Source organism: Buteo buteo, chromosome 4 (assembly GCF_964188355.1).
Source record: "Buteo buteo chromosome 4, bButBut1.hap1.1, whole genome shotgun sequence".
Taxonomy (NCBI): Eukaryota; Metazoa; Chordata; class Aves; order Accipitriformes; family Accipitridae; genus Buteo; species Buteo buteo.
This window is the reverse complement of record NC_134174.1, coordinates 35,755,234-35,782,432: the sequence shown is the minus strand read 5'-3', so window position 1 is coordinate 35,782,432 and position 27,199 is coordinate 35,755,234. Positions and strand designations below refer to the sequence as shown.

Here is a 27,199-nt window from a genome sequence, read left to right as displayed (position 1 = left end):
GGAATGTTCAGTAGCCAAATACTTCTATTGTACTAAGAAACTCAGAGATGTCTAGTAGTAGGAGTGCACAACTGTGTGCATAGGCATTTGCCTACATCTGAGTTCCATCTCAAATATTTGCTCTCCACATACAACCACATATGCCCAAATGTAGTAATTGGGGTTCTGCAGTCCAAATGTTAATTTACAGGTAGTGTGGGGAGAGGGGATGATGTTTAGACAATTTTACAACACTGCTTCAGTTGGAATGAATAAATGGGATAGCTGGAGGTAGGTCCCTTATTCCTGTTGGAGACCCAGTGTGCCTTTGCACGCGCAACTGGAAGCATCATGACAATAGAAAAAAGATGACTTCTCGATACAAGGAGTCGAAGCTCATGCACTGGCTCAGCAGGAGCAGCCGCCACACAGAAGTAACCTTCCACCATTAGAACATGGATGAGAGGTAAGCAGTGTGTCGACATCTGTTTCAGCACGGTGTCAGAAGGATGGCAGCATGGGCTATGGTTCTTTAATATGCATTAAGAGATGGGGCTGCTGCTGTGCCACATAATTCCGGTTTTATGTTGGTGTCACACTAGTACCTGTCTAGAACTGAAAGTTTTTTAAAACTGGTGAAGAAAAAAAACACTTGAGGGAATCCAGCTCCACAGAGCAGACTCCACCACTCTTGGAAATATTTCCACTTCTTTGTAGTCCTGAGTATCTGCTCGATTCCAGGAGTGTCTTGTACATTCCAGAGCATGGGGTTTGCTCTTTCCCTTCTGTGTATTGGAAGAATTATTTTATTGCACATAGTGACAAAGCTGGAAAACTGAATGGAGGTAGAGAATGAATTGCAGTTGTTGAGGCTCTTTGAAGACCTCGTAAATCTCTGCTGCCATCCTGGACTAGATCCCACAGAAGGGAAGTGCCTGTGGTGGTTCTGATTCTCATACAGCTTTCTTTTCAGCTATGTAATCATAGTGCACCTTTGTGTTCATAGACCTTTGAAAATTGCCATTGAGGTGCATTTATAGCTGTGGTTTAGGCCTTGTACTGCCAAACGTGATTCTAATTGATTGCACTGTACCTTTTCCTGTCCCTCCTGTTACGTTCTTTCTTGCTTTGGTACAAATAGAGACAAGTTTGTTTTCCTTTCTGTTAGTGAGTTAGAGAGAGAGAAAAAAAGCTGTGTTTTACCAAGTCAGTAGGAAGATAGAATATCTGTAACCGTCTGATGATGGGCACCTTTTCTGATCAGAAATATACTAATATGGTCACAAGAGCTAGTCCTTCCACAATGCAACCTTCTGAATGGTACCTTAAAAACCCTAACCACATGCTTCCTTTTAGGAAAAATTCCTTGTCATACCACGCCTGCCAATGGCCTCTGTGGTGTCATTACTAGTAAACAAGCTTGGAAAAGCTTATAGAGTAGCTCTAGTAGCACTGGCAAACAAGCAACTGTCACGGCACTAAAGCAGCAACCGCGAAATACAGGGTTTAAAGTGTGAGCTTTTGAGTAGTGTTCATGTCACTCTGCTGCTCATCTCGGCTGGGAGCACCATAAAGCAGCTCGGATCCCCGGGAAGAGTGACCTATAATTAGCCTAATTGGCCACTGGATGTCAGTATCTTGCCACAGAAATAAAACTAAGAAGCCTGGCTTTCCAGGTTGCAGAGACGGTAGTTATTCAGGCTGGGTTTTTTTCTCCCTTAGTAATCGCTTTAGTCATAACATACCAATTCTACACAGCCCCCCCGCCCCCCCCCCCCCACCCCCCGCCATCGATGTCTTTTATGAAATAGGGCTTGAGACAATAACTATGTAGTATTTGAACGGCCCAGAAAACTTTTGAAATTTATCTTAGATATGCTGCTGAGGCGATTTGAAATAATGAAAAAAATCACAGAGACATTACTGAGTTGATTTAGAGCTGTTTTGTATGTATACCACTGAATTTGTTTGCTTTGACTGCTACATTCCGCTTTAACCAAGTAAAACCTTCTCCCACACAGCACCTTTTTACCAAGTTAAAAGCAGAGGGAGAACAGTCTTTCTCAGCTAGCTTCCCCTCTCCTCAAAAAAAAAAAGAAAAAAAAAAAAGAGGAAAGAAGGAAAAAAAAGAAGAAAGAGTAAAAGTATAAAGGCATTTTCCAAGGGTGCCTAGTAAATCTGGTGTTTTTCAGGACTGACTTACAAATGGGAATGTTTCCCTTTCTGGTGTCACATGGTTGCAGGTGCAGAGAGAGCCAAAGCTGTCGCGATGGCACTTCCAGAGAGGTGTAGGGCACAAGTTCTGGGGCACATCCTGCTATACATAAAATCTCAGGTGCTAAGGAGGATTAGATGGGATGTTTTGGACTGTTCTCCTAAATTTAGCAGCCTAATGCTGCTGAGTGCAATTTGTTGGGATTTAGGGTTTTTAAAATTCACTTGCTACATTGAACTTTTCTTTTCACTGGAACCAAATTGAGCTCAGCTTGCAAAAAAAGAGCGTTAGTCTTGCACATTTTTTTCCCCTTGGTACTAGTGTCTGCAGAAGCTGGATACCAACCAAAGTGGAAACTAACCAAATTGCCTAATATTCTGTGCCCAGCTCTGCTCTGATTGAAGTCAGCAGTAGACAAATTAGATCTGAAATTATCATTTTGGGGAAAAAAACTATGGCAGACAGTACATTCCTTCCTATAAGCTCTCTGAAAAACATGGTTCAGAAATAACTTTCACTGGCAGTTTTCTATATGAAATATATACTGCCTATGCTAAAAATACACATTAACAAACAGTGTATTTAGCATATTGAGACTGACTTGCAATTTTCGACATGTGATTAAACTAAAAAGTGTTTATTGTTAGAATTGTAGTGGAAGGCTGAACAAATCAGCTAATTAAAGATACTGGTGGTTTGGGGGCTTTTTTGTTTGTGCTATTCTTTGCCTGCATATAACACCCACAACAGCTCACAGCTGCCAGAGAAGCCAGACTGGGAAAGCAGATTTTCCCCTTGAGCAGGAGGAGTTATTCTAGCTCTTTCCGAGTCTGGCATCACTAGATTTTCTTGGTCCTAAGATTGTGACACTAACCACAGTTTTCAGTTTAACGGTTTTCCTTTGTGTCCCTTCAGTACTGTTACCAAACAGCACGACATCCTAACTTTTTCCACTTTTTCTTGAACATGTGTTACAAAATAAACAATACCAGTCATTCATTTGTAGAGAGCATCATGGGAATGCTATGCAGCCCTCTGTTAAGGATAACAGTGGCAGCCATGGCTCTCCGATCAGTGGGAAGCTGGAAGGCATCTTCTTTAGCTGCAACACCGAGTTTAACACTGGGAAGCCTCCACAAGATTCACCTTATGGAAGATACAGGTTTGAGATTGCAGCTGAAAAACTCTTCAACCCAAATACTAACTTGTACTTTGGAGACTTCTACTGCATGTACACAGCCTACCACTACGTCATTCTCGTTATCGCCCCTGTTGGATCACCGGGAGACGAATTCTGTAAGCAGCGCCTTCCTCAACTAAATATAAAAGATAATAAATTTCTGACCTGCGACGAAGAAGACGGTGTCATGGTTTACCATCATGCCCAGGATGTTATTTTGGAAGTAATTTACACTGATCCTGTGGATCTCTCCCTCGGCACAGTTGCAGAAATTACTGGTCACCAACTAATGAGCTTGTCTACTGCAAATGCAAAGAAAGATCCCAGCTGCAAGACCTGCAATATCAGTGTTGGACGTTAAAACTTCCCTGGTTACTTAGGAGCCTTCAAACCTCTGTTGCCCATTTCCATAGTCAGACATTTTTGTCAGAAGCATGCACATGCCGCTGTCACCAAAAGCAAACACGAGTCTTCAAAATCTCCACTAGCGTTTTTAGTATTTCTTCTCTCCCTCTTTCCCTTCTGTTCCCCTGATGCTTTAATGGTTAGAAGTCCTGGATTTCTTTCTGGCAACCATTTATACCTAGATGCTGCAAAAATTGTTTTCTGTTTCTTGCCAAACATAACAAAATCCTATATAAACTGCTTTAGCAAAATAAAAATAACAGCTTATATAAATGGTGTTTAAATATGCATTCATTTTAACTACTGAACAAATACTGGGATAACTCCAAACAGCATGAAAGGTTGTAATTGCAGCATGATTTAAACTTCAGAGCCTAGAAATGTCAGCACTTCCAACGTGTTGTTTGACAGTGTTATTTATGTTATTTATATTAGCTAACTGAAAACAGAAACTGTGTCTCGACATAATAAATATAATAGAAAAATATTTTATTTGTACTGTTGTATAAAATATTATACAATCATATAGAATATATAGATTACATTTTAATATCAATTGTATACATATGTCATGAAATCATTTTCCCTTATCAAAGATGTAGTTTGTAAACTTCAAATAGCTCTGTATCTGTTCCTGTTGCTCTAGATGACTTTAATTAAAACAGATTTACGAAGGAGACCATTTCTGATTCATAAAAGTTAAGTTAGAAATTATCAAGTCAGTACACTGAAACAACAAACCTCAGAGAAATAAAATAATTCCTTTTTTAGTGTTCATACTTTTTCCTCCAAACTACTTGAAAATGTGTACGTCTTCAAAATCATGCCAAGTCATAACATACAATATAAATACAAACATGGTTGGTACATAATGGGCTTTATAAAATGAAAATCTTCTTACCAAGATAGAAAACAGGTTGCTTATACTACGTGGTCAATACAAAATGACAGTTAAAGCAAAACACTAAACATGATTCAACTTATTTGATTCCCTTTTTTTGTTTTTTTTTTAAATTATTCTTCCTTCCCTTATGTCTGGGCTAAGTATTTCCCAGAATCCCTGCTTTTCATTTCTAGTACAAAACCCACTGATAATCCTTCTGTTTGTTAATAGTCCACTTTTCACACAAATGGTCTATCACAAATAGTGAAAAAAAATCTCCTTAATAGTACAAAGTATGGTGCTCTGAAAGTTAAGAAAGATGCATAATTCCAATGGAAAAAAATATCTTTTTTATAATCTTATTTATAGTAAACAAGAAGTCTAGCGTTCCTCATCAGATAACTGTGACACTCAATTATATACCATGTACTTTATCTATCCAAAATATCTTAGCATAATGCAATAATCTAGTCTGGTTTTAATATATATATGTGGCAATTTATAACACAAGAAATACTTTGACATTTTACAAAGTGCATGCGTCTAAACGAGCTTTGGTAGTTAGAAAAGCAAATGTTATAGCATCAGGCAAAATAAAGTGCAAAGTTTAATACATAAATCAAAATTAGCACGTAGTTGATCTATTTACTGAATTTTAAGTACCATGAGCCAGGTCCTGTGAACCATAGTGAAAAGGACAGCAGCCAGTACATTTGTTTTATCTCTTCCCAGGAAACCGTATCTATTTTGCTTTGCCAAACATTTTCTCTTATTTCTAAAAAAAAAAAAAAAAGTTCCATTTGGCAGTCATGTTCCATCCTTCTTTTTTTGCATAGGCAGCATCACTTTGCCCTACTCCCAGAATTTTAGACCAAATCCTGGCACTGGTTCTTTGTATGCACCTTCCTTTGAAGCTGCTGGAATTCAACAGCAACGCTGTCTTGAAAGATAGCATACGTTCATGAGTTTTTTGCTCATGTTTCTTTTAATGTCTAGTGAATTGGCACATTGAGAACCGACATTAATAGTTAATTATAGTGCCTGTTAATTCTGGAAAGAAAGATGTGGTACATTATCATGTACTAAAAACCTGGAGAGCATTTCCTCACGCTTTTTAAAACTAAGAGAAGGTCAAACTGACAATCTACAATACTTCAGCATCCTTTTAATTTCTAGCATTCTCACAGTGCACTTCAAGGCTTTTTCAAAAGGAAAAAATATATACCGTAGTCCACTCACCCGTGCTTAATTAATAGTCTTGCATATTGCTGTCCTCTCTCATCCCAGCTAGTATAATTGGTAAAGTGCATCAAAAATCTCAGTGTGTCAAATAATTGTGCAGCAGACCAAGACCTGTAAAATTATTTCCTCTTTTTCATTATGTGTTTGTTTGCTTGGTTTTTTGCTAAAGAACAGTATCACAGCATTGCATTCGCTTCAAATTGTTTTGGAAATATCATGCTTGCTGATGAGAACCTCCAAGAGCCTGATTTTAGCTTTCATGTGCTTGTATTCGGAGTATTCTTCAGCCATTGGCACCCGATCTTCTTTTTGAGGACTCCTATGAAAAGCAAATAAAAGTGCCATCACTTTTATCAGTAAGAGGAGAAACAGTCTTTAAAATTAATTCTGCAACAACTAATGAGAATTGGGTTGGATTATTTTTTTTTTTCCCTAACTGTAGGTGACTAAAGGTAATATTTGACAGGATCAAAAAGCTCTAGTAGACAGAAATGAAATAACAGTATTTAAAATACTGAATTTTCATATACCAAGTAATTTTCTTTCTTGTCAGCCATGCAACCATGACAACTTCATTCTCAAATGTGCAGAGAAGTTATTACATAGTGCTTTGAAAACTGTTACCAGAATACTCCATGTCCATATCATCCGTGGTTTTCAGCAAAAACGTTTGCTAAATGAAGGGAGAAGGATAAACGGCGAGTGTAAAGTAGCCAGTATTGTCTATGGGTGAAAGAAACAGTGGTTCCTGCTTTCAAATCTGGCCTTTAAAAGTGGCCCAACTGCCAAGTGTAATCCCTGCAGATTGACATCCTCAGAAAGACTCTTTAGCAGCCTCCCTTCGGCTCAGGGTTTATACCTTCAAGGCATGTCCTGGAAGCTCCCCAGGTCCAGACTGTCCTCAGGGATGCCCACATCCCAGAGGAACTAAACAGGGAGGTGGACATCTCCACAGAGACCAGACACCTCCATGGTATCTTCCAGTCCCTAGCTGCAGCTTTACTGGCCTGCTCCCCTAAGAGTAACCACCCTAGTAGGAGCAAACAGGTCTGTATAAGAGCCCAAAGGGGAGGAGAGGGCTTTTGTTGAGCTGGTTATTTACCTTCCTGTCTGTTTATAGAATTGTTCCTCAAACTCTCTCAGAGCTTTGCGAAGCCTTTTCTTATCTGCTCTTGTTTCTCGGAGATGTTCAAGCAGAACGGGCCTGTAAAACAGAGACAAGAACATGAAACCCCCAAGTGCTTGGAAGTATTGTAAAGGCTGTGGCTTTGGGTAATAAGCAGCTGGCTGCTACAGACCACGGCAGGCACTGATCTCAGTGCCCCGAGATGTTCCACCACATCCCTCCAACTATGGATATAACTGGCCACACGCGATAAACAGTTGTGCTCCTTCCCTTTTACTAGTATTCTCACTCTTCTAATAAAGTGAAGGCAGAGACTCTATGGACAACATGGGAGGAAAAGCTTTCAGGATTGAGTCTTACTAGTGGTCTTAATTCTGTGTGGAATTAATGGAGTTGACAGGGCTCAGAATCTCACAGGAAATGCTTTGCATCTCTTGAACTGAATTAATAAAGTCAAAGTCCAAGCCCTACTCCTAAAAGCAGCTGTTACCAAACATGACTGTGATGCAGTGGAAATGCTAGTGGTACCCAGAATCAATATTTTTGGAGGCCATGTTTTAGCTGGTATTTGGAGAATAAGGTTTTTAAGCAGAGAAAGAATTCTGTTACGACATATGCAGCTGGTTGGTTGTTGTTTTTTTCTGTAATAACAAAATGCACGGAAATATCTTCACAGCATTTGTGAGCAAACTATTGCATACATAGTCAAGTTACATAGAAACCCAAGACATTTTTATTTACTCTCGATTGTGTTAGAGCCTAGTCAACTTCATTTATGCATCTAAGCACTCCCAATCAAAACACAAGAAAAAGATACCCTCCCACAAGCTCTGAGATCACATCTGTTCCTGGAAGGCATATTCTTCAACAGGTTTCAGGGCTGAGTGATAACAGCCCATGTGCATCTTGAGATTTGCTGTCTTATGCAACCTGAAATTCTTAACTACAAAGCAGGAGGGCTTTATTTTGGTTTTATAATGGAGGGTAGGAGAGTGGTGGTAAGTTTTTTTTCTGGCATCCAGACACTAATAACTATTCTCATGCAAGGAAGAAATTGATTTTATACCCATTCCCTGGCCTCCCATGTGACCATGTATTGCATGATCCTTCACTCAACTCCGCTGTTGCTGTTCATATGCCTGATGTCTCTGGCATTCTTACATCACTCACAGAGTCAATCCCAGTACTCACACAGAGGAGCAGATTATCCTACGTGGCCGAACTGTGCTTTGTTTTATGACTGCTTTGTAAGAACATAAGTAGTTAGATATCTAAAAATTTTGCAGCAATTATAGGTAGGTCTACGTATCTTTACTATGCCATTATGTCATATCTACCACTCTGTATATGCAGTTATATCTCCTATCTGCTCACATTCCTTCACCTTTCTCTTCATGGACTTGGCACAAAGTTCGTTCTTTGAATAAATAGCTCAAACCACAGGTATGCTGCCCAAACAACAAATATCATCTGCCTCTTTTCTCCCGTAAGAAAACACTGAATCACCTCTTTGGTATAGAATATTCCCATGCAGTAAGTATGGATTATGTTTTATTTACAAAGTCTATATGAAATATTTTAAAACATTCAGGAAAAAAAAAAAGACAGAACTTACATTGTTGCCTCGTGTAAATTGGACATAGACAAGGCTGTTTGCCTGAAAACTTTCTTTTCATCCAGAGGTGAAACATACGCAGGCTCACTCTCCTCCTGAGAGTAACACAGATGCTCATCGACAGGGAGGCAAGATATCGGACCGGATGATAACTCATGGCTGCTTTGAGAATGGTCTTCATCTGAGTCTTCCTCTTCCTGCTTGTAAAACGTAAAGCATTATTGAGTTAGTTGTTTACATTACAATACTAACAATTAATAGGATGACAACGTAAAGAATTGGGATCTAACTTTGGGATGTATTCACTGAAATAGATTACACATATTGAAAACTTTACCCAGGTCTACCTGAGATTGTTCATGAGAGCTCTCATGGGGCTCACTGAGTTACTGTGTGTTGTCCACCATGACTAAACAGGACAGAAGATGGCCCTGCTTCTGAGTATCTCCAGCCAGCAATTTACTTCTGTTTACGCAAAAGCCTTTATAAGTGGCAAGGATTTAAAGAACATTCTGTATTTCTGTAAGCAGTGCAGTCTTGGTGGAACTTGTACTCCTCTCATATACCATTTACTGTTTGTATTATGTCCAGAAATTCTGACTGTAACAAGACTCGGAGGTAGAGATTCCACAGTTTTATAGCTACAAATGTTAACTACCAAAATAGAGTGATGTCACTTATTGTCTTCCTCATGTTCCTTCACCCTCAGAAGAAAAGTTGAGCTTTTGTAACTAAAGCTTAAACATAAAAACTCCTAAGAAGTAAAGCACAAAGGAATGTCAGTTACATTTTTCAAATAAAATATCCGTGTGCATGTGTAAAAAGATTTACACTGGCATTTTTCAAAGCAATCTAAAGCTCCACTGTCATCTAACAAGGCAATAGTTCATAATTTTTAAAATCAACCCAGCCCCAATTAGTATTAGATTAGTATTTTTGATAGAGGCATGCTAATTAACTTCCAAATAGCCAGATTCTGCTACTTCTACTCACAGTGAGACCAGTACTGTTACATTACATTGATATATTATTAAAGTACTACAAACAATATTTCTGTGCTACATAATTGATAAAAGCATTGACAATAAAATACAGAAGATAGATATAGTGACAGTATAGGGCTTCATGAAAAGAGATAAGTTTCATTCTGTGTTGCATATGTTAGCATAATAGAAAACTAATGCCAGCCTTTGATCTCTTACCCCGTCGTTTGAAGTGATTGCCTCAGAAACTGCTGCCATACATTACAACCTCTGGCATGCTTAGAAGTTGAATTTTATAGAGCATTTGCTCTAGTTGAAATATCAGCACCCTGTATTAACCAATGAGCAGATTCCTCAAATATCAGTAGTTCTTTTGCTGCCAAACTGGCATACAGGTACAAATCAAACACAGCATTTAATATGTTTACTGGACAATGCATATGAATTCTTTCCAACTTACAATTGTTGTGATCAAAGATGGAGTTGCAAGAAGTTTCTTGATAATTCTGTATCTGTCATAAAGAGGTTTCATGAGACTCTTTTCTTGCTTAGTTACCTAAAGAGAAATCATAACAAAATATACTCCTCCAAAATTAAACATAAAAAAAAAATAGATTTCTCATTTGCTCCTGTAAAGCTAAGAAAGGTATTAGAAGAATATGACCTGATGTGTATTTTGTTTCCATAGATATTCCATGGGAACTGTAGTTTAATCCATACAATTTCTAAAAATGAAAATAGCAATCTATTTTCTAATGGAAAATACCCCACGTGGATTCCTCACTTCCTCGAGCCACATTACCCAGGCAGAGGGTAAACTATTCTCTGTCTCTTTCTGAAGATGCTAATAGAGTTGTAAGAGTTAAGATATGCTTCTACTGTGCACATTGCATTGACACCTCACTTACTTAACTGTAATAATGGCAACAGGTGAGCTACAGTAACGTGACAGTCTGCCTGGGACAATATACTCAGCGGCCCGGTGGGATGGTGGGTGCTGAGAACACAGCTTTACAGCCTCAGTGAGTGAGGTGGCTCCATGCAGAATTGCTGTGTGCATCCCTCACTGGAACTGCCTTCCATGCTCAGGATTAACTGTCTGTTCATTTAGTTTGCGCTTGCACTAAGTGCATTAGGAGCGTTGACTTGGAGGAGAATATTGTTTTAGATCAGGTATTAAGAGCCTGATCCAGCCACAAATATTTATAAATACAAAAATAAACCTTATGGAAACTAGCTGTGCAGTAGACTGACTTACTGGACTAAGGAAAAAAAAAAAAAGAGTAAATCCCACAAGAAAAAAAAAAAAGACAACATAAAAACAACATGTTCCTCAGTGATTAAATGTCAAAACAGGGTCATTTCCAAACTAGTTCACCATCAGCCTCTGCTTCTCAACTCACATGCCTATCAGCGCCCACTGGATACGACTGCACTGTCTTTTCGCACAACTACTGCATTGAAGCCCAGCTACACACGCTCCAATGAGTGACCACACGGCAGGTTTGAAGAGACACATACTGGCTGACGGTATGGACAATAGTCCAGAGTTGCTCAGAAGCAGACAAATCCCTGGTCAGCAGGAGTAAGGGTGACAGTAGACAAATACAGGTTGACGACACGGCATATGTCTGGCTGATTGAGTCCTTAGGGACTATTTCTAGAGGTATGCTTCACTGCAGAATGTCGGGGCTTGCCTATCCCAGCTAGTCCACTTCTCTTCCCCAGTCTTCATGTTCCATTTGATTGCAACACATTCAAGCTCTAGGAAATGCCAAACAAGCCAGAACAGATAATTTTTTGTTTTAAACCTAGTCAGTGCCCTCTCCATCTGACTACTCAGGTAAGTCTGGGTAAAGATGGTGTCATCCATACTATACATCAGCAGGGCAATCATCATCACCAGTGCTCTCCACTGTGTTTCAAGGCTGCTGAAGTCATGATACTCTGAATATGCAGCAACTTGATAATTTTTTCTGATGGGTTCTCTCTTTGTACTCCCAAAGGAGGTTTATACAATAACTGTGACATTGTCTAGGACTGAATTTTGCTATTTGCTTTAAAAACAACAAAAAACACCACCAGCAACAAACACCACTAAAGATTTTGCATAATAGGCTAATTTTCTGATTATTTTCTTGGAATCCCAGTACACTCCATTCCAATTAACCTTTTGATAACGCTATGGTGTGATATTTGTTAAGTGACAAGGCATGTCACAGGTTGCTAGCTCAAACATGTGCACTTGCAGCCCAGAAAGCCAACCATATCCTGGGCTGCATCCAAAGCAGTGTGACCAGCAGGTCAAGGAAGGTGATTCTCCCCCTCTACTCTGCTCTCACAAGATCCCACCTGGAGTACTGCATGCAGCTCTGGGGCCCCCAACATAAAGAGGACATGGATGCTCCATGTTGGAATGAGTTGAGAGAAGGGCCACAAAGATGATCAGAGGGCTGGAGCACCTCTCCTATGAAGACAGGCTGAGAGAGTTGGGGTTGCTCAGCCTGGAGAAGAGAAGGCTCCAGGGAGACCTTATAGCAGCCTTCCAGTACCTAAAGGGGGCCTACAGGAAAGCCGGAGAGGGACTTTTTACAAGGGCATGTAGTGATAGGACAAGGGCTAATGGGTTTAAACTGAAAGAGTGTAGGTTTAGACTGGACATAAGGAAGAAATTCTTCACTTTGAGGGTGGTGAGGCACTGGCACAGGTTGCCCAGAGAGGTTGTGGATGCCCCCCCCGGAAGCGTTCAAGGCCAGGTTGGATGGGGCTTTGAGCAACCTGGTCTAGTGGAAGGTGTCCCTGCCCATGGCAAGGGAGCGGGAACTAGATGACCTTTAAGGTCCCCTTCCAACCCAAACCGTTCTATGAAACATCTAAAGTAGGGAATCTTGAGGCTTCAGCAATCAACGTTCAATATTGTGAAAATCCATTTTCTGCACTGGTACAGCTCTTTGATAGCAGGCACCTGTTTTCTTAGTGAACGTCACCAGAGTGCCTCTGCCTGGGCAGTCACTCATTTGCCATCTCCAAGTCATCACTCCCCGGCTTTTACAAACTGCGTGAGCTTCCCCAGCAGATCTCTCTTTCCTGGACCATTATTTAAGTATGCAACTCTGTGTGGAGTGGCTCCAGATTGCTTGTTTATTTTCAACAACAACAAAAAGATTTAGAAATCTTGCCTAACTTCCATGACCCTGCTTTAAATTCTTGACTGTCCCTGAGCTTTCTGTGACCTTAAGTCAGAGCTGTTTGGCAGACTTAGGATTCCCTCATGGTGGCTTAGTATCACTGATCACCTCTTTCCTTATGCAGTTAGCATCTTCTTTCTTAGCTGATCATAGTGCTGCTTCAGCCTTGAGAAGGAACACCCTCTATGACCCCCATGCTACAAAGCATGTCCTATTTTCTTTTCTATCTTTGAATTTTCAAGTCTCTCTTACCTCTATATAGCACTAATAATTTCTTTTTTGTTCTCCTTCTTAGGAAATGAAATTTCTTCATACCTTTCCTATATATTCTATCCACCCCTCAGCTCTCATTCCAAGCCCAAACAAGATGGACAAAAAAATTATTTTATCCAAGATGCAGAGAGATCAGATTCAGATCACAATCATTTTAACAGCTGGCATATTTTTGGACACATGTTGGTGCCACTCCTTTTTTCCCCTACGACAACAAGTACTAGTCAGAAACAGAGACAGTCATAAGAATACAGACTTAGACATCAAACAGGAATTCTCAGTTGTGTATAGACAAATTTTCAAATCATCCTCTCACCAATGTTTGTTTTGTACCTACATTCAGCAATGAAGTCCCTTGAAAGGATTTTAATTAATAGTTTTAAGTGCTGCTGTGAAATAAAGGAAAACACAGATGACAGGTCATGTCATTTTTGTAGTTCACATCTCAGATGGTGCCCTATAAACCTTTCTCAGCTGCTAAGCATTCTAATGTTTCATACGTCATAGCAGAGCTACAGTATGCATGAGCCAAGCCTGCTGTGCATGTACAATCCTCCACCTTTATCATCAAACCCTGCAACTTCCAATCATGAAGAGAGATACAGGGCCTCTAGAAACTTGCCCTTTTATTTTATTTTTTAAAATATAAACCAAATTCATCAGTGTCAGGCAACAACATTTATACCTGAAATAACTAAAATTATGTTAATAGTGTAAAATTCATCTAAATACATTTAATATATGCATCCAAAAATATTTGTTAGAGAAGTCAGATAATTTTTAATTTACCTATCTTTCCATGGTATACTTACAGGTTGTCCATGAATACTCTCAAAATACAGTAGACATTTCTGAAGACTGATTTTTTCCAAAGCCATTTGCTTTTTTGTCATATCCTATTTAAAAAAGTTATTTATAAGATTATGAATCAGGATTTCATGACAAGGGTACAGGTATGTATCTGTTTAATCATCTATTCTCCCCAGATAAACATTAATAATGAATTCTGTTTCTGTCCACACTGAGGTCAATGGGGACTTGGCATTAACCTGGCAAGAACAGAGTCCAAATTTACATGACTGAAGTTTTAAATGAATCAAAGTACATGCTACCTTCTCAAGGCCTAATGCCAAGTTGATGAAAGCTATGGAGATAGTTCTACTGATTAGAGTAGGCTTTAGGTCAGGCCTTTACCAGTGGAAAATACACTGTATTTACTTTGTCTGGCGAAAGTGGAGCCTTTGGGGCCTGAAGGTGTGCTCTTTCTTCTAGAGAAAGATGCGTGACTGAAAATGTACTGGAAGGATGGAATTATTATTTTTCTTAACTGTCATTATATAAAGATCTAATACTTGATTGCCTTGATTTCTTTCAAAATTACTATTCTATGAAAGCAGTTTAACAAGCTTAAAGTCAGGAAGCAGTATTAGGCTATTGACAGAACACTGCATCCTTATCTGGAAAATTTCCAAGGGTACAAACTATGGTCTTAGTCAATAAGGCAAGATCGTCATGTGTTGCTCGATCAGAGCCTGTATCTGAAAAATTTTTCTGGGAATACTGGTTGACAGAAAGTGTAAACAAGCAGAGGTTTTTGCTTTAAAATCCCAGCCAAATTGCGTGCACATGAGGTATACCTCATTGGTTGGGTTTTGGGAAGGCAGGCTCACAAAAGATGACTGCAACATATGAGTAGAAGATGTTGGCACTGAAGTCCCACAGATACCAGTGCAGTACTTTCCTAGAACATTTTCCAATGTTTAGGTAACATTTATGAATAACTGTTGTAACTGAAAAACTAAAGAATTATTTTTCTCATCCATCCTAGGGAGAAATCAATTAATGAGATCTGTATGTTATTAACTTCTATTTGCCAGATCAGTTCAAAAATCATATATAGCATTCCCCATTATATATTAAGTATGATTTAGTTGTAACAAATGAGAACAACAACCACTGTAGATAAAATACTCAGAAACTTGCAAAAATGCAGAGATGACATTCCTCCACTTTTTAATTATTCATCGAGAGAGAAATAGATTTGCCTTGGCTGGTAAGGGATGAAGAACAGAAAGCTTCAGCTATGCAAACACAACTCATTTATGGAGTGGAATGATAGATTCACAATGAAATCCCTAAATATTCAATCATTGTGATACTCTGGTGAACACCCCATCAATGCTGAGCATACTAGAAAAAGATGCTGTCTCTAAAATTAAATGGAAGAATAATCTGATCAGGCAGCAGGAAATTATGGCTGGACGGTATGCATCTGTAGAACCACTATGGGGAAGCTGCAGAAAGTGCAGCCCTTTAGTTACAATGGGAACGGAGGTGGGCTTTCTTCCTCAGTCACAAGGTTCTTGCTCGGCTGGGCTGAACACCTAACACTAGCAGTTTATTTCTATTCAAAAATCACAATATGAATCACTGGTACCAGAAAGAATAACGTTGATTTTTCAACAATGCAGTTTGTCGGTGTTGGTGATATAGCAGTATTTGTATAGGTGTCTGATGCAGGGAGCACACCATTTAACTGGTATTTCCCTCCTCCTCCTCTCCCATTCCCTCTCTTCCCAAGAAGATCTGCTCCTCACACTTGCATATTTTCATCTGGGTTGGAACAGCAAGGAGCACATGCAGCTAATGTCATTTTCCACAGTCTCTGCCAGATCACGACAGATCTGTATGAATTAGGGCCCAATGTTTGGCAGTTTGGAGAAGAGCTCATCCACCACAATGAAGTAATGTGAAGAACAACAGAGTTTGGCGAGGTGGGGGCAGGCGGGGTGCCTTTCTGCAGAAAGTTGATGACTAGGTTATTTTATTGACAACTTGGAGAAGTATTTTTAATAATTAGCTTCTACTTTTTAAAAATACATCAAGCCCTGAAGAAGTAATGCTCTTCTAATATCAAAGGACTGCCTTGCTGTTAACTTCAGCAGGAGCAAAACATTTTTTGTTTGCTGCCCAAATGCAAAAACAGTGCAGAACCACTAATCACATTTTGCCTTAAAGGTCTGCGTAAGTTAATCACTCCAAAATTATCTGTCATTCACGTTAAGAGAAGAGCTACTAACTAGAATGCAGGAGTATGATAAAGTAGCTGATTTGCTAATTTATTGCTAGTTCTGCAATTAATACAAGGTTAATTCTTTCAAAAACTATTAAGCCTGGAGCAGCTGAATGGTTAGGAGGAAACAGGGAGTGATGATTAATATTGATTTTACACATGAGAAACAATCTCAAGAGGGTTTAGCATTTGGGTCTATTTCATTAGCTCATTTTATTAGCAATCTCAAGACGGGTTTGTATTCAGCTAAGTTTGAAATGGCTGATAATTTCAAAATCAGAGAAGGCAGGTGGAATCACAAAATGCAGAATTGTCTGAGACATCTTAGGACTGTAGGCTGCCTACAGCAGCATGAAATTCAATGCTAATTAAATGAAAACTCTGCTTCATAGCCAGAGAAAAGATGAACTGAAGTGGGTCAATAATGAGAAGACAGATACACAAAGGCAACCAGTCTGAGAAAAGCCTTGGGGGACAGACAGCAAATGTTCAAACTAAACATAAGGAAAAAGTTGTTTGTTGCATGTGAAGAAAGAAAAAAGGAGTCTATGTGTGAAGCTAAGGTAGCGGTTTGGGTTTTATAACTTGGAACAAAGGCACACAAATATTGTATACAGCTGTCTTCCTCACTAGTCAGTTCCCTGGGTGCTTATGCCTTTTAAGGTCGCTGTTGTTTTTCCAGACAGAAGATACAAACTCTGAGGACAGACAGTGTGACAGCGAGGACTGGGCCTGGCTGAGGCCTTTCGCTCTCAGAGGCAGCACTTTTGTTTCCAGGCAGGCCCGAGTCCAGGTTCCCAGGGCCTACTAAGTCTGCCGCTTGGCAATGTGTGGTGGCTCATTACAAAGCAGCATTTAACACAAAAATAGTAAGAAAAATTTTAAAGGCAGGCAACAAGTGACAAGACACATCCATAGAATGATGCCAGTTTACTTCAGCTGAGGGTCAGGCCAAGTCTGAGTGTAGCCCCCCTGTGAAAGGCCGTGATGGCTGGTGAAGCACAGCCGAGCACCGCAGGGCTGCTGCTCCTCCTCGCTGTGACAGGGGCGGCTATTACATCCCCAGCCACCGAATTCGGATTGGCTTAGAAGTCAGGAGTTGGGTTTGGGGGATTTGGTGGGATTTTGAGTAATACGGTTCAAATTATGTCTATTGGCCTTTTTTGGCTCCTGAACTCCTACATTCACAGTCTTAATGTTTTTGGGGAGGTTTTGGGGTTTTTTTTTCTGAAGCCTTGGACCTAAAAATTAGGTAAACTGTTAAATAAGTCACCATCTCCCAGCACAAGGAGCTAGTGACACAAATAGTAACAGGTGGCCATCCCTTTTTGGGTTACTGAATCATTCACAGGCCAATCCCAATTTTCTCTGCATCTTCTAATTCAATAACTTTACTCACAGGCTTTTTTGTGGGAGGGTTGTTGTGTTTGGAAAACCACATTCTGCTATTTCATATTCAGATCTTGTGGTTTGTCCTCTTTAGAGACACTGGGTGGTACAGGATTTTACTCTGCCCCTCTGTTAAGGACACACATTCTCTCATTTGTATTTCAGCAGGGCATTAGAGGCTTTCCACTGTTGAACTTCAGGGGACAACTCAGCAGGCTTTTATGGAAACACTATCCTTGCCCAAAATAACAAAATCTTGAAAAAAAGAAACATTTAGCTGCTATTAGTTTACTATTAATCTAGCTCAGATTCTGATACAGGATCTAAATGTTATATATGAAATACAATGTTGCAGATAAAAAATATCTACAGTAACACCAAAGTTGCACATAGCTAAAATGAAGCCTTTGAACTTTGCTGTAACCAGCAGACAACCTTATTCTGCCCCAAAAGTCCAGAATGACTCATAATCAAAACCGATCACTTTTAATGTTATACTTAGGGACCTATTAAAATATATCGTTTTGAAATAGATCAATTTGACTTCATAGCATTCCTTTTTTAGCCTCAGTTCCATAGCGGTTTTGTGTAACTATTATCAAACACCTTTGCTAACAGACAGAGTTCTCTCAACACAAGTTCTCTCTACAAGAATGCAAGAAGAAAATAAATAAGATCTTTAAAGAAAAATTGAAAATATTAAGTTTGTGCAAACATTTAATTTACATTATAGAATTCTCTGCAATAATATTTCAAGTCAGCACTGCCATTGCACACATTTAGGAGGTTCTCTCTTGGAAAATCAGAAGTCCAATTAATTGAAAAATGAGTGGGACAGAGACCCGCACCCAACTTACTCTTATAAGAGAGTTTTTCTGGACAGAATTTCCTCAATGACATCTGTTTTGGTGTTGTCTGATCTCACTCCTTGCATAATAAAAAAAAAATTAACAACTGAAAATATTATCATACAGTCTGCACTGTTGGGATTTTTAGGACTATATACAGAACAGCATGGTTTTGTTGTCATCTTTTGTTTTCTTACAAAGGAGTTCTGGTTATGAAACACTTTTTCCATTTCAGCTTTTAAAAAAAGTAGTTTATAAAAAGAAACAATTAAAAAATCAGTCATGTATGCAGAGCTCAAGATCTCAGAAGCACAGCATCATTATGCACAGCTTTAGTTTTTATACAGTAACTAGTTGTTTAAGAATGAAGAACACAAGAAAAACAAAACAAAACAAAAATTATCTCTGCCGGGTCCTTTCTGCTACTGAAATCCACCCAGAATAATTTCTTAAGTCTCGCATAGTTTAGCATTTAGTTCTTCTTCACTCTTCCTTGTCCCATTCACCCCCTCCCCTTTTTCGTTCATCAGCCAGACTCTAAATGTTACAGTCAACATTTAGATTTTAGGTACCTTTGAGGACAGAATTTATTATCTTGCTTGGCTGTATAGCATCAGGAATAGCAACATCATTTCACAGCAAAAATAGCTCCCCCCCTTCCCCCCCCCAGGTGTTTTGTGGACAATATGTATTGCAGAACAGCAGCTTTAGACAGACCCTATAATGTGCCAGTAGCATGAAGGTACAGCAGAATTTAAAAATATGTACTAGTTTAAAAAAAAAATAAAATTGCCCAGCCAAGCAAGCATGTTTCATGGAATATTGCTTCTACGTTTACAAGAGTAATTGAGAACATGGAAGAGCAGAAGCAGTATCAGCACAAGTAAATGTACAAGATCAGAAGGGCAAAGCAGTCTGGATGGTTGTGCTATCCACATGATCTTAGTGCAGTGCTATCTGCTGGGCAGAGGCTTTCAGCATTTCTCAGGTGAGAGGGGACCTTTATTGTCAAAATAACTTCAGGAACATTTTTAGTCACACAGTTTCTATGGACTCAAGATAGGATTGCCTTTGCTGTCACCATCTTCAATACATGAATATGCGCTTCCTGCGCACACAACCTCAAGTAAGCAGGTTTCAGCAGTGCCTGGCAAACAGTTTTATACACACATCTCTGAGTAAAAAGCACTTAGCACTATTTGAAAAAACCTTTTGCACCTCTTTTTCTGTACAACTCTTCACAGAAAAGTCACTTCAGAAAACTGCACTAAACCTCCCATCTTGTTAGAGGGAAAATGCACTGCAGTGCCAGAAGACAGAGGATGCACACGCACCAGCATACCCTGAGCCAGTTACACACTAATTAATATCTGCCTCAGATAATAAAGTTGTGAAATAAACAGCCATACTTGTTAAATACCTTAATAGTCTCAGGAAGGTTAAAGTGTTGTCTTTTCTCCTTTAATCGTCTCAATACACTATCCATGGTTTCTTCTACTGAGGGAGCTGGTTCCATGCTTGTGGCCTCCTGTGTCCCAGCCTCTTTAGAGGTCCCAGTATTTTCGCAATGATCATTTCTTTGGGGTGCTCTAGAGGTACAGTTTTGCTCTTCCGACATTCTGAGTTTCAGCTCTAAAAGGCAAATTACTTGGCAAGTAAATAGATGAGTAATGTTTGCAAAGGAGTTTCCTCTGACACTACAAGAAAAAAAATCCCTACTTCTTGCATACAGTTATTATCATACCACAGTTGTGTAGGAAAGTAACTCCGCTTCAGGTCAACTTGTCACATCTTTTACCTGGTTAAAGGGTTATCTAATGGTGAATGGATGAGATGTGTCCACGCCAATGAAACTTATAGCACATATGTACTTCTCTTTTTCCTCCAAGCCTATCTTTAACATAAAAGGTGAGGACTGAAGAGGCACTGAGGTTAGGAAAGGGGTTTAAAAGGACAAACAGCACTTCAGAATATTTGTGGGAGGTTTGGCAGGGGGGAGGGATATGGAAGCAGAGCTCACTCTCTCCCCCTTCTCCTCAATAAACCCATGCACTCTCAATTGATTTGATGTCTGGTATCAGTAAGAACGTGTCCAAGCCTGCTGTGGGGATTGTTTTCTGAGGATGTAGCCCTTCACAGATGCCTTCCCGGACAAGAGGCAGTGTCTCTGCAGCCCCCTGCCCCACTCTCACCCCAGATGTGCTTGCCTGCCCTCCTGTGCTGCTGCGCAAGGGAGGAGCAGAGTGAAGGCCCTCTCCTGAGAAGGGCTGGGGAGGCTAAGCTGTGCTACAGACCCCGGTGTGCCAGCTGCCAGGCTGCTGAAGCCAGGTACTCCAGGTCTGCATAACCAACCCCACTCTTCTCCTGTGCAATTTAAACCATAACCCTCCCTTCCAGAGGCTGCATTGCCATCCCAGCCAGGCTGCTGAGCTGGTCCTCACAAGGAGAATCAGCCACTTTTTGCTTAAATGACTTCCCTTGGCAGAAAAGCACCTGAGCTACCCAGCAGAAGTCATACAGGTTACAGTGTGTCCTAGCTTCCCAGTCAGCAACCTGCCTGGATGCAATAAAGTGTGTAAGTATGTCAGCTTGACACCAAGCCAAAGACCCTGGAGCTCCAGGGACCTGCACAGAGCAACAAGGAAATTGAATTGGGGTCTGAATTAGCTCCCTTAAAACCAGGCTTTGTTCCTAGCATATGCCTGGCTGGTGAAGGCCCTTGGCCAAAGCAGGAAATTGATGGCTCCAAATGTGTTAAATTCATTGAAATGCATGCAGACACAGTAACATAATTTTTTTAGCTGTGACAGTCTGAGGATACAGGCCAGGTTTGCAGGGAAACCCAGTAACTTTCAGTTAACACATAGAGCTAGGAAGGATGGACAAGCCTTATGAACTTGAAGAAGGACCTACAAGCACATGAGCATTTTTCCGTTTCGGTTGCACCTATCTGGTGAACCTCATGAATCAGTTAAAAGCAGTGTCATTACTCAGTATAATAAAATCAAGGGTGTTCACAGGGTCGAGGCATTTTGGGTGTGAAGGTGAGGCTGATCTATGAAAGCTAGACACCCTGGCTAGCTGAAGCAATGGTTGAGCCAGAGCAATAATTTTCAGAAAGTTAATTGTGTAGTTTGACCATTTCCTCTCCTTTGCCCTTCCTGGATTTGTAACACAACGTTCAGGGGAAAAAAATACTAATAATCTAGTAATCATGCAGTGTAGTATTTAGAGAACTTTCCAGACTAAATTTACTGAAAGATGAATTTGTAATTCTTGATTTACCACAGTCTCACCCTTTATATCTACATTCTTAACTATATCCAAAACAGAGATGAAAGATAATACTACAATTTAATTAGTAGTGAGAATCCATTTACAATGGGGGAAAAAAAGATTTAGATAAATTATAAATAGCCTTTAAAAAAGAAATCAATCAGTCTTGGCTTTATTTTCCCTGAGGATGAGCATGTGATACACATACAGACATTAATGGAGTGGTATGCAGACAGTCAAGGGCAAAACTTGACCCTCAAGACCAAATCTAATATCAGGGAAAGATCTGTTTTTATGATCAAAAAAATAAAAGCTTTAGAGTTGTGTAACCTCAGTCCTAAAGAAACATTTTGCATCTACATTTGTACTATTACAAGGACACTTCTAATTTTGTAGTTCTCTATTTCAGAGACTCATAAAAATATTCAGAATAACATTGCCTTTTGCATGAATGTTTATAGTGATGAGGGAGAGATGATGTCTTTTTCCCCCTTCTCCTTTTTAGACTTGTTATGAGGGTTGAACTGGCTTACTTTCATCCCTGCTTTCAGGAATCAAAGCAAGTCATATCACCTAATATCTTTGTTGTCATTGCAAGACTTATTGCCATGCATTGTGAAAAATAAGCAGAGCACTGAGTTTAGAAAACTAACTGCAAAATATTTCAGGTACGCTCTTACTTCCAAAAGCTTCAGCAATAAAGTGAAACGACATGCTATTATGTACCTTTGAGCTGCTTACGACCTTTGGCCAAATCATTCATCCATTTCAGAACTTCAGGATTGGAAGTCTTGTCACCATGTGAAGGCTGAGTGTAAAGAAAAAAGGAAGACTAAAACAGAAGGAATTGATGGTTATGCAATCAAACAGATAAAAACCTATCCACACAGTGTGCTAAAAAATGTCTGTAGTTCCAACTGCACTATATCATAGTGTCATGCAGAGCATTTGGCTTAATCATGGTACTAATTTATCATGACTTATCTCTCCCCATTGTGCCACAGTGCTACACGGATCTGAGTATTTTGGCTCTGATCCTAAAAAAACCATCCAAGTCCCTGACTAATTGGGCAAGTAATCTCAGTGACTTCAAAAGGACTGATCAAATACCTAATGTTAGTCAAGTTCCTAAGTGATTTCCAGGATGGTAACTGAAGCACTCTGTCCCTTGCAGAGATAAGCCCTTACTGCTTTAAGACAGGGATTCTCTTGGAAAACAGCACTTTAAAAATTTCAACTGAACTGCTTAATTAATCAAATGAAAAAATCCTGTGCAACAGAGTGATTTCAAAAGCCACAAACAACAAAATCTTTGTATATCAGTTCTTTCTTTGCAATTATAAATTGCCTCCAAATTAAAATCAATTTACACTGGATCTTCGAAACTCAGGTATTTAAAATGGCAAAACAGTTTTGCAAAATTAAGCCTCTGAAATAGTTTCTTTTCTGGTCACAGCATGATGACTGTTTAGGTATGATATTTTACTCCTAAGGGTATATGATGACTGTAGAGCAGTATGATTCACAAATGTACATTTCAGTTTGCAGTCATTGATGAGATTATAAGGTAATATACAATTTACTTCATTTTCATTTTAATGTAGTCATAAAATATCACAAATTTCCCTGTTTCATATTGTACACATCCTTAACATTGCAGATGTTTTGATATGCTTATCCCACACAATTCATATAACACAAACTAGCTCAATATGAGCAATGATCTTGCATATACTGCACAGAGCACACCGTTGACCTCAAACAACCCCCCCCACCAGAAACACATCACAATTTTTATTTCTGTAGTTTCTGCCATCAGCTTCTATTGAGCCCTATGCTTTGGAGGTTTACAGGAGTCTGCCTGAATGAAGGAATCTGCACAGTAGAGCAACAATTTTCAAGCAAATGACTTCTGCAAAGTAAGTAAGTAGCTTTTCATCTTTTGAAGCATTTTAGTTCACAAGCCTGTCAGCTATGTTTCACTGATTCACACTTCTCACATATCTAGAAGATGGATATTTTGCAACAAAGGTAATCCAAAGAAAATGTAAATTAGAGTCTCAGAACTATTGCATACACTGAAAGATGATAAAAAGATTGCTGAAGAAAGATAAAAATGCCTCTTTGATTATTTTCCTATCTCATTTTACCAAAAATACCCTTTTTCCTATTGTTTTGCCTAAGTTTAAATACACCAGGATTCTTGCCTGCCTCTTGTAGTATTTCCCTTTGTCTTTTCAATTATTAACTTACCAGGTATTTTTTTTCTTGCTCAAACTTTTCTTCATACTTTCTAATTTTCCTCTTGAGACTCTGAAGATGCTTGGTAAGTTGTGCTACTGTTTGTGGTTCTTTGCACTCTTCACAGTTACATCTAGAAGAACTTCTTGGCCTGCAAAAGCATAGTAGCTGGATCAAATAACTGGCTATATAATGGACCGTGCCTTATTTCAGGCACACTTGACACTTTCCTAGCACTTCAGAATTTGCAGCTAGGTTCCTTCACAGGACAGACAGTTTAGTTTTACAAAGTAAGCATAAAATAATTGCTTTTTGCTTGAAGGTACCCCTAGGGTACTGTCTTTCACTCTCTCTCTCTTTTTTTTAATTAATTGTGGTATTTCTGAATATTTTTCAAAAGTTTTATCTGGTAGGTCACAACGTGATCCAGTATTTACATTTAACACCCACATCTTACTTCACAAATCTTCCAAATGTAAAGGGAGACTGTAACAACATGATTTGTAAAAGTAAGCTCGGGGAGTTTTTTATTACCTTGAATAAAGATTATCATTTTGAAGGCAGTTTAGTTTCTGATTTTTTACAATTGCAAATCAATAGATCTGATTATTATTCATATGCAGCTGATAGCTATGTCTACAAGCTCTTAAGAAAGTTTGGTTTCTGTCTGAAACCCACAGACTGGTTTCTGGGGATCACATATATGGTCTGTTCATATGTTCTATGACACTCTTGTATCTCATGAATGACTCAAGCTATAGTTCTATTGCAGCTGAAATTTTTAGTATTATACCTTGATAGCACTCCCTATGTTATATTCAGTCATCAGACTAATTACTAACTAACATTTAAAACTGTCCTTACAATATTGTACTGTGTTATGACTGAAAAAAAGCTAGATCCTATTTCTGGTATTGCAAATTAACCATGTCAAAATAAACTACAATATGAAAATTTCTTGTTTATGACATAATAGTAACTGAAAAAAACCACGAAGAATCTAAGACTGTGGATTGTACAAAAATTATTTAAAATACGTAAGAATTAAAATATATTTTCTTACATCATGAAAGGTTGAGCACTTGGTGGAGAAGGGGCAGACTCTGTGTCTAGATTAAATCTCTGACTTTGGCTAAAGATAGAGCAGCGTGGTGACAAAAGAGGATTGTCTCCATCTGTAATGTGATACAGGAGTCGACTGGTCCCTAGGGAGTGATGTTCTTGTGGGCTGCTGTCCATGTCATTCTGCCAGCCTCTGTGGGCTGGCACAGGCTCTAGAAAGAAAGCACAAACCAATATGGACCGAGGGTCACTCACAAGATATTTAGCTACCTAGATAAATACAAATCTGTACTTACAGAAGTATTCAAAGCATAAGTATTCAAAGTAAACAGCAAATAGTTCAGCAAAGTATCACATGCAGGATGAACATAATACGGAAGATGAGAAAATAGAAAGGACAGTTCCCGGCTTAACATAAAGCATTTTTGAGTTCCACAGGAGAAGGTGGATGGGTGTGTTTGTGAACTATGAAGTCTAATATAAAGATGGAGAGTTTCCCAGAATAGCAGCATTAATTATATTTTCATAGATCTGTTTGCTTTTGAAAGCCACATTCCTGAAGACGACAATGAATGTAAAAAACAAGTTGAATTTTATGATTTAGCATTTAGTCCTTTGGTCAAGAGAAAGGCAGATCAAAAATATAATATGTCCTGATGCTAAGAACCTCCAGTGTTGCTTGCAGTATGCTGCAGAGCTTCGTTAAGGTTTGAAGTAACGTACCCGTGGGTCTAAAGAACACAAGATATGAAAATAGCAACAACCAAAAACCTTCAGGTAGTTATTCAAGGTAGTGTGCAGTGACTGCTTGGAGGAGTCATGCTTATGATACTATGTTAATATTGTCTTGGACTATAAATGGAAACCTTGCCTCGGATGCCTCAAAAGGTAAAATTTGTTTTATAGAGGTGGTCAAACTAGAAGAATAATTTATTCTGGACTGACAAAGTAGGAATTGGTGAACCTCATCACACTGATTCTGTTTATGGGTCACATGGTAAACAATGGGCACATTACAGACCCTACCTCCAGGGAATACCAAGAGCTCATCTTCCCTTTGCTATATCTGAATTAATGGGTACATTAATGGGAAGAACCATGGAATCTTTTTCCTCACCCTCAGTGGGTGAAATGGGTGAGGATGATCTAGCCTAGTCAATATTTTTGCTATCAGATGATTGGTCTTTAAAGTAGATTATACTTTTAGGGAGAAACTCCATGCTTTCATAAAATCTCTCCCCCAAAAGACAGTTAATATAAGTTAAAGCAAAGGATGTGCTCTGTCTCAGATTCCCCTACATCAGTTTCCATAGTACATAATCTCTTACACCAGATACATTATTTTTTCCTCTAAAACCATGTATATATACAGCCTTTGAATTCGTATCTATTATTTTGTATTTCCAGGCAGCATGCATGTTATTTCTAATCAGTATTATATTTGCAATATAGCATGCATTCTAATACATTTCACAGAATCTGTTTATTCAATGAATGTCTAAAACTACCCAGAAGAACAACTGTACATGGATTTACTCACAGAAAAGCAGGCAGGTTTAGAAAATTTCTTTCACCTTCACTTTCTTTCCTTTTTCTCCTTTGTACATGGGACATGACATTTCTATGGTGAGTGGGTATTTCTTTCAGGATTTAATAGAACCTTTGCAGTACATTTTATTTGACCTCTGCCCAACAGACACTGAAGCTACAAATCCCTATCGCTGCAATGGGACAGTGGGGACAAACCAGCTCTAAATGGCACCCTTCATAGAAAGCAACTATTGATTTAAAAAATAATATTTACAAGGGTCTAAAATATCATTTTATCAGGCACTATCCAACTGTTTTTGCTTTACAGACAACAAAAAATCCAATCGTATATTGTATAATCACAGTTTAGTCTTTCATGCAAAAGTTACACAACTTTTGTATCTCTAAGTACGTCTACTGTAACAGCACCATCAATTATAATTATGTTAAGCATTTTGACAATGAGACAATGTAGCTGATTATTAATTCTAATCTGGCATCTTTCCTCTAAGTACTTCATAATCTGTAGGTCAAATTCAACTCTCCAAGATACCAGAGCAACACCCAAAACTTCTAAATCGTGTATGAGATTCAAATCCTCCCATAGAGAGATCCAGAAAGGCATCTGGGAGAAGCAAGGGCAGAGCATTGTACCAGTCATGGGAAATTACATACACAGACAACATACAGT

General features: G+C 39.0%; 2 protein-coding genes across 7 annotated transcripts in view; one reads left to right on the top strand and one right to left on the bottom strand.

The window, feature by feature from the left end:
- Positions 1-4,266, top strand: part of PHYHIPL (phytanoyl-CoA 2-hydroxylase interacting protein like) — a 140,598-nt gene extending 136,332 nt beyond the window's left edge. For all 6 annotated transcript variants that reach the window (XM_075025528.1, XM_075025527.1, XM_075025525.1 and 3 more), the window contains exon 5: positions 3,201-4,266. In XM_075025528.1, the coding sequence (XP_074881629.1) occupies positions 3,201-3,735 (535 nt within the window). In that variant the 3' untranslated portion in view covers positions 3,736-4,266. The remainder of the gene's footprint in view (positions 1-3,200) is intronic.
- A 378-nt stretch (positions 4,267-4,644) lies between these two features.
- Positions 4,645-27,199, bottom strand: part of FAM13C (family with sequence similarity 13 member C) — a 135,000-nt gene continuing 112,445 nt past the window's right edge. The window contains exons 14-22 of the mRNA XM_075025521.1: positions 24,980-25,190; positions 23,929-24,067; positions 22,402-22,483; positions 19,820-20,031; positions 13,902-13,985; positions 10,089-10,184; positions 8,646-8,845; positions 7,007-7,108; positions 4,645-6,223 (exon numbers count right to left, since the gene is read on the bottom strand). Of these exons, the coding sequence (XP_074881622.1) occupies positions 6,100-6,223; positions 7,007-7,108; positions 8,646-8,845; positions 10,089-10,184; positions 13,902-13,985; positions 19,820-20,031; positions 22,402-22,483; positions 23,929-24,067; positions 24,980-25,190 (1,250 nt within the window). The 3' untranslated portion in view covers positions 4,645-6,099. The remainder of the gene's footprint in view (positions 6,224-7,006; positions 7,109-8,645; positions 8,846-10,088; positions 10,185-13,901; positions 13,986-19,819; positions 20,032-22,401; positions 22,484-23,928; positions 24,068-24,979; positions 25,191-27,199) is intronic.